Below are 12,109 nucleotides of genomic sequence, written 5' to 3' on the forward strand. Positions count from 1 at the left end.
AAAACCAAAAATAGCAAAAGCAACAAACAAACAATAAAAACAAAAACAACTCAACATTCATTAAAAGGTACATCAGTATGACATTAATGCGGGGATAGATAAAACAAAGCAGTTATGTAAGGATAGAAAGAATCCCTCGCACTTACAGAAATTTTATTCATTATAGAGCTGTCATTGCAGATTGAGGGAGGAGGGAAGGAATACTCAGTAGATGATTCTGTGACATGTGGTTATCCATATGGAAGAACTGAAATTGGATTTATGCTTTACAAAATACAGAGAAAGCAATTGTAGGTGATAAAGATTTAACTGAAAAATAAAGCTATAAAACTTTTAGAAGAAGGTATAAGAGAAGATTTTTAAGACTGTGTTGGGGAATTATTTTTCAAATAAGACACAGAAAATAGAATCTATAAAGGAAAAGATCTACTAAAATTAAGATCTTCTCTTCATCTATAAAGGAAAAGTTCTACTAAAATTAAGATCTTTTCTTCATCAAAGGCATCATAAAGAAAGTGAAACTACCAGCCATAAACTGGGGTAAGATATTTGTATCACATTAAGAATATACAAGCACTTCTAAAATCAATCTGAAAAGAACTATTCAGTGAAAGATGGGAAGAGATACATAAAGACATTTTTATTTAAGACAGAACATCAAAGTCTAATAAATGTAAGATGACAATAATAATTTGTAATCAGGAAGGGCAAACTCAACCCTAAGGGCATGTCATTTTCCATGAACCAGAATGAGAGCTTAAAAATTCAAAATACAGATCTTTGGAGGATGTGTAGTAAGGAAAAGTACAACATTGTACAACTACCTAGGAAAAGACTTTTGTGTTTTTCAGTTAAATGGATGTCCTCCTAGGTATACAGTCCAGTCTAGAGAAAGTCTTGTGTGAGTGCATCAGGGAAGATTTACAAGACTGTATTAGCTACAAAAAGCTGGAAATAAGCCAAATGTCCATTGACAAGAAAAAAAACCCAAAAGTCCACAGAATGGGAAAATAGATAACTGTTATAGATTGCCTCATATTCATATAATGGAATACATTACAGCAGTGAAAATAAATGAACCACAGCTTCCCGCACCAACTTGGATAAACTCACGTTTGTAAAGTATAAAAAGCAAACCACAGGGAAGAACACGTACAGTGAGATTCATTCTTGTAAAGTTAACAGAGCAGGAAAAACTAAACAATGTAGGTGAGCGATACACATATACGTGGCAACATTAGAAGAAAGGCCAAATGCTTCTTTATTTAGGACGGTGGTTCTCTCTGGGGCTGGTAATGTTTGGTTCTTAGCTTGGACTATGGGTTCAGGGTACTCGTATCATTGTTAGTATTTATGCCTGTTGAATTTGCTAGAAATAGCCTTAAATGGTTTTATGTTTAACAAAAACTACCTAAAATAGACACTTCTGTAGTCACAGGCTAAGTTACATTTGGACCACAGAAGGAAGGGTGACAAATTCTTAAGAGGCTGGTATCAGAGACTTTGTTTTTCATTTAAAAAAAAAAAAAATAGAGAGAGAGATGGGTAAGTATCTTTTCTGCATGTTGTTCACGCTAACAAAATGTTTAGGCCAGGTGTGGTGGCTCCTGCCTAGAACGCTAGCACTCTGGGAGGCCCAGGTGGGTGGACCTGGGTCAATTTGAGCTCAGGAGTTGAAGACCAGCCTGAGCAAGAGTGAGACCCCATCTCTACTAAAAATAGAAAAACCAGCTGGGTATTGTAGCAGCTGCTTGGGAGTCTGAAGCAGGAAGATCACTTGAGCCCAAGAGTTTGAAGTTGCTGTGAGCTATGACGTCATAGCATTCTACCCAGGGTGACAGAATGAGAGTCTGTCTCAATATAAAAATAAAGGTTAAGGTCATTCTGAAGCCCATTGCAGGCAGACTTTTATGTCATGTTGATACAGGACAGGTGGTGCCCTAGCCAGCTCAGCTGAGCTGGGCTGGAGGACCTGCTGCCGCCACCTTGATGGTGTTGGTGTGGTGGCAGCCAGCAGAGGAACCAGCAGGCTGGAGGGTAGGCAAGGGGGGGGACCTCCCTCCCCCACCGGAGGCTCCAGGAGCCAAAGGGACCGGACACTGGCACCTTGGTGTCTCCTTCCCCTTTACACTTATGACTAAATATGGAACCCCCATTTCCTATGCCTAGGTCAATTTCATGTCAGTTTCCTAGGCCTCAGTTCTGTGAATGGACTGTGTCCATTCATTAGTACATTCATTCACCTTGCCCCAGATGAAGGGACTGTGTCCATTCATTAGTACATTCATTCACCTTGCCCCAGCTGAAGGGACTGTGTCCATTCATTAGTACATTCATTCACCTTGCCCCAGGAAGGGACTGGCCCCTTCATTTCCTGGCCTCATATAGAAGGAACCCATGCACCTATATCTACAGCTAAACGGAGAGAGACGGAGAGAAAAAACGGAGAGAGCTTTTCTCTCCCCACTAGGGTTTTTTCTCCCTACCAGGAACTTTAGTGTTTCTGTATTCTTTTCTGTAAATAAATTCTGTCTTGCCACTGATCTGTGGTCCGCAGATTTATTTTTCAAATCACCGAGACCAAGAACCTGAAAGTTTGGTATCAATGTGCGTTTCAGAGAGAAAGTAAACCATTTCGTAATTAAGCTTATGTGATGTTAAGTAGGCATACATAAATGTTACGCAGTTTTAAGATGATGAGCTCATAAAATGATGTTTTTATCATAAAAATTCATTTTATGGAAATAGGTACTATATTACACTTTTATGGTTTGAAAATATTTTACCGTTTTAAGAGCAAACTTGAGCTCATCAGATTTTCTTCTCACTTGACCCTCACGTTTTTATTTAAGCCCTTAACTGCTATTCCTTCCCTTTAAACACCCCTGAGTTTCCTACATTCCTACTCTCTGCTTCACCAGTATATAATTTTTTATGTTCATTATTTCTTGCCTGCATTTTCTATTTAGTTTCAGTTTTTAATTAGATTATATTCCTATGAGCTTTATACCAGAGATTTATTCATCACTTAGGGAAACTTTATCCATCTTGACTTTATTACACTGTTTCACAAACTAAAACCAGTGCTTTTCTGCAGATCCAGTAACATTTTCTAGTAATTTATATTTTTCCTTAAAAATATGAATGTCAGTTGTGTTTTTGTTATGATATCAGCCTTTTTGAGTGACTAAAGAAAAATAGCCATAATAAAAATAAAAATATCAGAGACAACGATTATATTTTCTATTTATCATTTCCCTTATTTTCTTTATTTACCAATTGTGTTTTGTCTACTCAACTTTTAATACATCAGTATGAATGCTGAAAACGTATCTAGTAATTGAAGTCAAAACTTGATGTTCTCCATTTGTTTTTTATAAAATAAATACAGTAGTACTTTCTGGGTATGTTCCGGGACCCCCAGTGGATGCCTGGAACCACAGGTAGTAGTAACACCAAATATACTATGTTTTTCTTATACATACATAGCTATGATAACGTTTAATTTGTAAATTTAGCATGGAAAGGGGTCATCAACTAATAATAAAGTACAAGAATCGTAACAATATGCCAGTATCACTTCTCTTGTACTTTAGATTGTTATTAAGGAAAAGAAGAGTGACTTGAACACAACTTCAGTAACACCACGACAGTGATCTTACAATCAGAGGTTTGCTAATGGATATGCTAGACCTAGAGATGATTCATGGGCTCAGCACGGCGAGATTTCACCATGCCGCTCAGAACAGTGCAATTTAAAACTTACAAATTGTTTATTTCCAGAATTTTCCATTGAATATTTTTGGACTACAATGGACCTTTGAAGGAGATTCACCTGGGGGGCTTTTTAAAATATAACCTGTTTGCCCCCATCATAGAGTTCCTGATTCAGTAGGTCTGGATGGGGTTAGAGACCTTGTTTTTCTAATAGGTTCCCAGGGTTGACAGTGCCAGGGACCACACTAAGAACTATTGCTCTGATTAAATTTTGTAAGAAGGAGTAATCTTTTTATGTCATGGTACCTCTGTCATGGTATCTTTGTCTAGGAGGACTGTATATATCCAGCAGTGAGCCATTTAAACCCCTCTCTGTTTGGAACCCCCAGAGACCAACTCTATAGTCCCCTGGGGGGCTATCTTTTCTCACTGGGCTCTGGTCATTTCACTCAAGGCCTTCAAGCTGTGTTGATTTCGCCCACATTGCAAAGATAATTTTACTTAACCACTTGTGAGCCAGCTTTAAAGTATGTTAAGGAAGTGCTCTTCTGATTTATAGGGAAGCTGCAGAGCCAAGAAACCATGTGGAGGCCTATCCCACATCCTCAGCCAGTCTGGGTGAGACGATGCCAGTGCCGGATCAGGGCATGGGCTGCCAGCCCCGGGAACCAGCCTTGCCTGGGCTTCAATTCCAACTTGGATATCTCCCACTTTTCCAAGGCTTGTGAGGGGAGCAAGAAACAGAGACACAATTTGCATTTTTTCTACCTTTGTTCTGTGGATAATTCCCTGTCTTGGGAATGAGAACTAGAGAAATGCAGACTTAGGGGTAGAAATAATAGATTTCGACGTCCAGGAACAAGACTCGGCACAAGTATCTGAGGTTCCAGAACCCCCAAACCACAGCTTTTCTTTATCAATTTAAAGAGCAAGGAGGAAAGGTAAGAATAAGATCTAGATTTTATTTATAATAATAACTAACCTTTATTTTGGGCTTACTAGTTACCATTTTATGGCATGTCTATTGTTCTATATTGCTACCAAGTTTCATTTTGTATCTTTAAATGCAGAATCAGTTACCTATCATACATGAATTGCCTCAAAGTAACTAGTAAACTAAAAAAATCTACCCTCAATTTATACTCTAATTGGCAAATTGCTACCTGTTATCATTTTTAAGGACAACCAGAATCCAAGAAATCTAATCTCCCTTTACACAAAAGGAATATTTCCAAGAAACACAAAATCATTTGACTAGTAAACATGGGAGAAAAAATGTAAAACTAAAAATAAATTCCAAAATATTTATCCTCAGTGAAAACAGAGTCATCAAACCACAGAAAGAATTATGGAGCAATAATCTCTCCGTCTGAAGCTATTTCTTAGCTCTGTTCATTTGTTTAGTTTGCTCTTCAGAAAAAGAACACTCTACTGAGGCTTTTCAACCGGAAGTTCAGAAGCAGAAAAATGAGAGATATGATAATTCTTACATAGCATTTGGCCAAACCTTTAAACAACCTGCGTCAGGTCTGTTTTTTTGATAACACACCTTAGCATCCTTCCAATGCCACAATGCATTTTTCTTTCAGAACAGAGCAGTTCTCTATAAAAAAAGAAACCATTCTTACCCTCATCCTTCCATTCCTTATTGCTGGCCCATCTTCTGCCAATCTCAACACGTACAAATCCATTTTGTATTCCCTTCCTCCACGGATGCTGAATCCAAATCCTTTGGCTCCTTTCTCCATGTCCACAGTGAAATAATCGAAATCCTTTGGTAGAAAATGGAATAAAGAATTGCTTAGTATCATGGACACTTCCGCAGCCAGTGTCTGTTCTCCTCACTTGTAGTCATATATTCCAAATCACATGATGTAAAAAGTAACCTGACTTTGTGAATTATCAAAATGCAAGACAAAATTCCAAAGGCCTGGGCAGATCAGAACAAAGTTTACTTGGTCATCAAAAGAACTGCTGTATGGCTTGTTTACTTTGGTATTCATCAGTTTACTTGGCAAACGTACAATTATTGCAGACATTTGAATGATATCACTTCCTTTGGGCTTTCTCATTCACTGCTGTTGAGCCCTGGAAATAAACATGTTACCATGTGTGTGTGTGTTTGTATAAATCACAGAGTTGGCTGATTAGAAAAGTAAAATTTAGTGAGATCTGACTTTAAGTTGGTGGCACAGATTATGAAGTATCAAGTTGGAGTGTACAAAATCCATTTGTCTTTTACCTAAAATGCAGTTACGTCCAAGATTTCTTGAACTTCAGTATTCTTAAAAATCTTTAGGAATAAAGGTGACTTTTGATTCATAATGAAACAGAATGTAATCTGATAGAATTTAAAGTGGATTTAACTTATATCTTGGTATCTAGATACCAGGTGGTAAGTATTTACTAGATACTAAGCTCTGGTCTAGGCACTTTCTATAAATGTTGAATCCTCACCATGGCCTGTAAGGAAGAGCCCCCAACTCCCTTTAGGAAACTGAAGCTGAGAGAGTTAAGAAAGTTGCCATGAGATGCACCCAACATCAACAAATCACAATCACCACTGGCAGGGAGTCGGTGGTTGCTGCGGAGGCCACACTCTGGATTATGAAGCCAGGTCTGGTCTTATCTTCATGCACAGGGGATTGGCCTCTCATCACAGAGTGGGAGGTAGGGGCTGTATAAAAAATTATGGACCTAAAATACCTCCCCTGCTGACATCTGTAAAATTTTCTGTACTAGCAGCACTGAGATAAGAGCATGTTTAAAACCTTGACAAGGAAATGTACAGGGAGCTACCTAGCTAATATTAGTAGGGATATGCTCATCCCATTACCACTAACCCACTATTATTTATGTATTTACTTAATGTCCTGCTTTATTCTGCAATACATTTCTTTATCCAGCGCAGGTCTGAGGATGCAGGTGTTAGCCTGAGGATATCAGAAGTAGGAATGAACTTGGCTCTCTGTGCTAGAAGGGTGCTCCTCCCTCTGCCTCCCCTCTGTTTCTTTCCTTGCACTTCAAGGGCCCACCATGGCTATGGGGCAGAGGTACCTGGGGCTGCCTGTAGTCTGACAGTGGGTACTGCCTGGTGTCCGGGGAGTGCTGCCTGTAGTCCAGCAGGGGAGGCTGCCTGTAGTCCAAGGGTGGGGGCTGCTGGTAATCCCCACCTGGTGGCTGCCTATAGTCCAGTGGGGGCTGCCTGTAGTCCGTGAACGGTGGCTGTCGGATGTCCGGTTTCACGTCTTGCCTTGCTTTTACTTCCGACCTGTAACTAAAGAAGTGGAAATGGCATTTGCTTTGATACCTCAGCATTCTAAGGAGAGTGATCACGTGACCTCCAGGCATGGTGCAGCCATAACAGCTTGTATGAGCCACTTTTCTTGGCGGTCCTGCACGTGTTCAGGATTATGAAAGGGTTAAATAAGTATTACCATAAAATCTTCAACAAACGCCACAGTATACTTTTCAACAAGGTAAAAATGATGGTTCAACCAAAACTTTGTGGAAAAGGACGTATGGCTCTCCCCCCTTGACTTTGCCTATTTAGAAACTGTATAACCACCGTAAATCTATCAAGTGGACACTTAACTCTACATTCCAAATATCAGATATCAGTCTGTCTTAACACCAGTAAACTAACTCTCCCTCTCACAGACACACAGACCCTTCACAAATCATTCATTGCTTCATAAAAACATGATTGAAACGATCTTTAAATACTTTAAAAATACATGATTAAAAGTTGTTTAATATGCTAAGTTGGGTCTTTTTGAATATTTGACAGAGGTCAAAGGAATGACAGAAAGGTATAAATCACCAACTTCAAACCAAGTGGAAAGTCATTGGATCACTGGTCAGATTAGCAAAACAGAGGGTACCACAGAATGTATACACGTTTTTCCTTTCTCCAAATGCGTCTGCCTTTTTTGGCATCCTCTGTATATTACCCAGGGGTTTAGCTATCAGCATTAGCATCAGATACTATTGTGGTAATAATGTGGAGGGGAAGGCAAAAATATTCACGTCCAACATCTGTCTCTTGCTTATTACTAGATACTGTTTACTAATAAAATAAACACAGAGATCAGAACTAGGAGGTTAGTATTGTTTTGTGAATCCAAACTGCTCTGAGTTGAGGGGGGCTCTTATTTCCAAAAGGGAACTACAGAAGCCAAATACCTACCATTATGGGATCATTAATAAGGTCAACTGAAAAATTATCACCATGGTAGATAGGCCACTTAATCCTGTAGTTCATTGCCCATTGCCATGGCAACAGTCTATAATGAGCTACCCAGGATGTAGGTAGAATGAAAAAATACATTCTACACAATGACAATCTTATCTAAAATTAATATGGAGGGTATGAAGAATTGCAAACATATTTAGGACCAAGGAAAAGCTCAAATGTATCAGGAAATAAGGTTCAAAATCAGGAGAACTTTTACCTTGAAGACTAAATGGTTTCTTTACCGGCTTATGGTCTCGCTGATGCTGATTAGTATTAAATATTCTACAAAATACCTCACCCGAACAATTGCCATTAGTGTAATCTAATATTTATTGAGGATACCCTGAAAGTCCACAGCCATTAGATATGTTTATGTTGAGCTCTTGGAAGGGGGTTAGTAAAGCAGTTATTTTCATCAACCCTTTGAGTAGGTCCCATTTGTCACTGAGTCCTGCGGAGGGGAGACTTTCTTTTTGTGAGCTGCATAATTGAGGCTTTGCTTTATACCTCAGTTGTCTACTCACCTACTGAGAGAATGCATGCTGATAACAGAATTATTTAAAATATGCTTTAAAAAAGATGCCCAACTATGCAAATATAGGCATTAAGCAAAAGGAATCAAACTGGGTGACACTTGTCATGGGTGTTGGTTTCGTTCTAGAAATAGCCTGCTCGGTGGTTTATGCATCATACTGTTTTATGTTATAGTGTAGTCACTTTATTTTCATGATCTGTACAGTACTGGGATGCAATATCCACTGTGTGCTCTGTTTCCAACTGAAAATGTCACGAGGTAAAGCAAGACAAGGTGAAATGTGAGAATCTCCTCAAAGGTTACATAAGTGACTAAAACTTGGAAGGTGTAACAGCTGTCATCCAGGCTATCAACCACTCAAACTACCTTGGACATCAGAGTCAGGTGTCAGGATTTTACGTTGAAGGTGCATGGGGAAGTTTTCTATAATCAGGGAAAAGTACTTAATTTTTTTTATGAGTGTTGCTAACTTTTAAGTGAACGATATGCTGGCTCGGGCAAAAATTATGTTGCTTTAAATTTGAGAAACACTATTTTAAGGAAAACTCAGAATTATTAAAACAAAACCAGGCTATGTAAAGTTCCTTTACTTATGAAAGAAGATCGTTAGAACCCTTCATAGTTACGAATTCCATTAGTAAAGAGATTTTTAAGATGAGAACATAAGATGGCTAATGGTAACTTCTAGGTTTTTATGGTAAGAAATGCCGCTCACAATGAGATTTCACATCGTGCGGCCCTTTAAGAAGCACTTCCAGTCTTGAGCATCTGTGGTTCAGAGTCCATGGGAGAAGTCACTCTCCAAGTCTCCTCCACTGACCTTGCTATTTTAAACTGTAGTCAACTATCAATTGTCCTTGCCGGGGAAGGTGAGCTCTGCTATTCATACTTAGTTTGGAAACTTATTCCTTAACGGCTCTTTTGTTGTTGTCAACAAATGCTTCTCCTTGAAGAGCATTTTACCTGTGTTTATGTGAAAATTATTTTGTGTTTTCTGAGCATACATGAAAAGGATGTTAAAGGACAGACGAGTGGGTAGAAGTACACAGGGTGTCACAGGAGGCCAACCCAAGAGTAAATAAGATGGGATACAACATCACCATTCTAACTCACAAATGGAAATCTGCAAGCAGATTGTCACTTTATTTTCTCCCACTTTAACACAGGAACTGGCTCAAGGGGACACGTAGGTGGGCACCCCTTGTACGAGTGAAGAAACGCAGGCAGTGCACGGTGTGCACCTCACTGCAAACTGTCTGGGAGACATCGCTAGCCTGACCTAGAAAAAGACAAAAGTTTTCCCTCTGATTTCATGGCCATCTTTAAACGCAGCTAGGAAAATGCTTCTGGTATCTGTAAGATTATTGAGTCTCCTTATTTGTATGCAAATGAGCGACCAGAATAATGAAAGTGTTAAGCCAGGAAGCCTGAGTGCCAGTAAAGGGCCCTAGAATTGGAGTGGACACTTGCTGGGCTGTGTTCATATGGCTGAAGCCAAATAGCTAACAACACTGGGCAAATATGTTGGCGATTTACAAAAATCTGCATCAGGTCAACCTTTAATCCCAGAATTAGAAATATTTTATTCTATAGTCAAATATTCAAAGACTGCTGCTTCTGAGATAGGGGCCCACATGTCCTAGTTGGGCTAGTAGCAGATGGGAAGGATATGACAGTGGCCTTGCCCAACTATTGTCCTCCCCACAGAACTGTGACACCAGGGATGAGATTACCCACCCACGGCTAGAAGCAAGAGTCCAGGGGAAGGGGGAAGACGGAGTGCGCTGAGAGGTCCATTTATAGTGGCAAAGCAAAGAGGAGCGGTCCGCAGCACTGACGCCCTTCCTTGTGAGTTGGAAAGGAATCCGAGGAAGGCCGGGGCAGTCCCTCAAGACATCCAGTGACAGCGAACACAGCTGGGGCTGTGACTGACGTAGCCAGGACCTGCTCTTCTCACAGGTTGGCAGATTTCTACCTGTGCAGCATTTGCTTCAAGGAGCATTTCTCTTTTCCCAGCATTTATTAGAAACACAAACAGCTGAAGGCAAAGCAGACACTTACTTGTCTATGACAGCAAATGGGGAAATCAGCAGAACGGGGCTTTATAGAAATAGCACCTGTGGCACAGGGAAAATATTTGCGCTGCAACAATGTGAATGATGAATCCAGAGAGTTCTGGGAATCGCAAACAGAGTCTCACTTCATCTTCACCAACACGGGAGGCAGGAGACAGGAAGCAGATGTCAGAAAACACGAGAGTCATGAAAAGACCCGGGAAGGTTTGGATTCAGAGATGTTTCCGTGAGTTGATCGGTTCTTTTCCCACTGAAAGGAGAGAAAACTACACGGGGACATGTCTTCATCTTTTTCTTTAATGTCCCAGCCAAAGCCAGGCTTCCTGTGACACACACGTCACAGGAAGAAGACAATGCGGTTTTTATGTGACATCCTCTTTCCGGAAAGTGCCCCACTGGCATATGAGTTCATGATGCCCGTCTGTAACCTTACGTGTGGAACGGAAGAAGCTCATTAGATCCTGGGTAGAAGGATGTCAGGAGAAGGATGTTTCTGGTATCTGTTATTGACTCTCCTCATTCAATAATCTAACAGATACCAGAAACATCCAGAAATAATCTGACTTATCGCTCAGCCTGATCAGTACGAACATTTATTACCGCTATTTCTCCTTTGGCATTGTCCCCTCTCCATGCCACCATCACGGTTTGAGCCAGGACCTTCGAGCTTCAGTGGACATCTGCAGCCACGTCTTAACTGCTTAAATTGCACTCGCCCTGCCAGCCTCCCTTCTGCTGTCTGCAGGGCAGACTGAGAGGCCTTCTTGAAAAGCAAATCCAGTGATGTCTCTCCTCAGCTTGAGATCACTCAATGACTCCCAACTGCGTGTAAGGTAGGGACCATGACTTTTGTTGTGCTGCCAGGGCTGCACTGGGCTGGCCTTCTTCTCATCCTTCATGCTGGCATGCCCTCCTGCCGGGGCCTTCCTCTGCGCTCTTCAGCTAACCCCTCCTCATCTGCAATTGCCCACGATAGTTCTCAAGGAAAGTTTCTCTTCTTGTGAATGACAGTTGACTGTCTTTATGAATAAAATCATATCTAGAACACATCCGACTTTGAAATCACACAAACAGGTAACACTTTCTACTTTATGAGGGTCTCTCTCCCTGCCTTGTCCTGTATTGTCCCCAAATGCATCCCCTCCACCTTACAGAATCATAAAAATCAGAGGAAACTTTACCTATTTTCAGGTCCTTGTAGTTGAAGTGGTTGAGGAGGAGCTGGTTGGGCGACAGGGCTGTTGGGGGTGGCCGGGCTGGGCTGGGCCAGAGGACTCTGCTGGGCCACAGGGCTCTGCTGCTGTGCCATGGGGCTCTGCTTCTCTGAGCTGGGTGCTGAGGCCGGGCTGTTGAGCTCTGCGATGGGGAACAAGAGCCACAAATGCTGGCAAGTTAGCTTTGATCATGGGCAAGAGGTGACCAGAGGTGGTAACGCTTTGCCTCCTGAGATGACTCAAGGCTTTGATTATTACCATTTCTGTTAGGTTTTTGGATGGCAGGGTAAATTTATCAAGTTCCAGTACTATCCTGGAATTAGTATTCTGT

At 40.8% G+C, this 12,109-nt stretch overlaps 1 protein-coding gene across 1 annotated transcript in view; it reads right to left on the minus strand.

Annotated features, from left to right (window-relative positions):
• The window catches only part of MAGI2 (membrane associated guanylate kinase, WW and PDZ domain containing 2), a 1,396,484-nt gene that overhangs the window by 85,845 nt on the left and 1,298,530 nt on the right, over positions 1-12,109 (minus strand). Inside the window, exons 18-20 of the mRNA XM_003782805.2 lie at positions 11,746-11,920; positions 6,775-6,994; positions 5,346-5,489 (exon numbers count right to left, since the gene is read on the minus strand). Of these exons, the coding sequence (XP_003782853.1) occupies positions 5,346-5,489; positions 6,775-6,994; positions 11,746-11,920 (539 nt within the window). The remainder of the gene's footprint in view (positions 1-5,345; positions 5,490-6,774; positions 6,995-11,745; positions 11,921-12,109) is intronic.

Source organism: Otolemur garnettii, unplaced genomic scaffold (genome assembly GCF_000181295.1).
Source record: "Otolemur garnettii isolate 467f Iridium unplaced genomic scaffold, OtoGar3 scaffold00005, whole genome shotgun sequence".
NCBI lineage: Eukaryota > Metazoa > Chordata > Mammalia > Primates > Galagidae > Otolemur > Otolemur garnettii.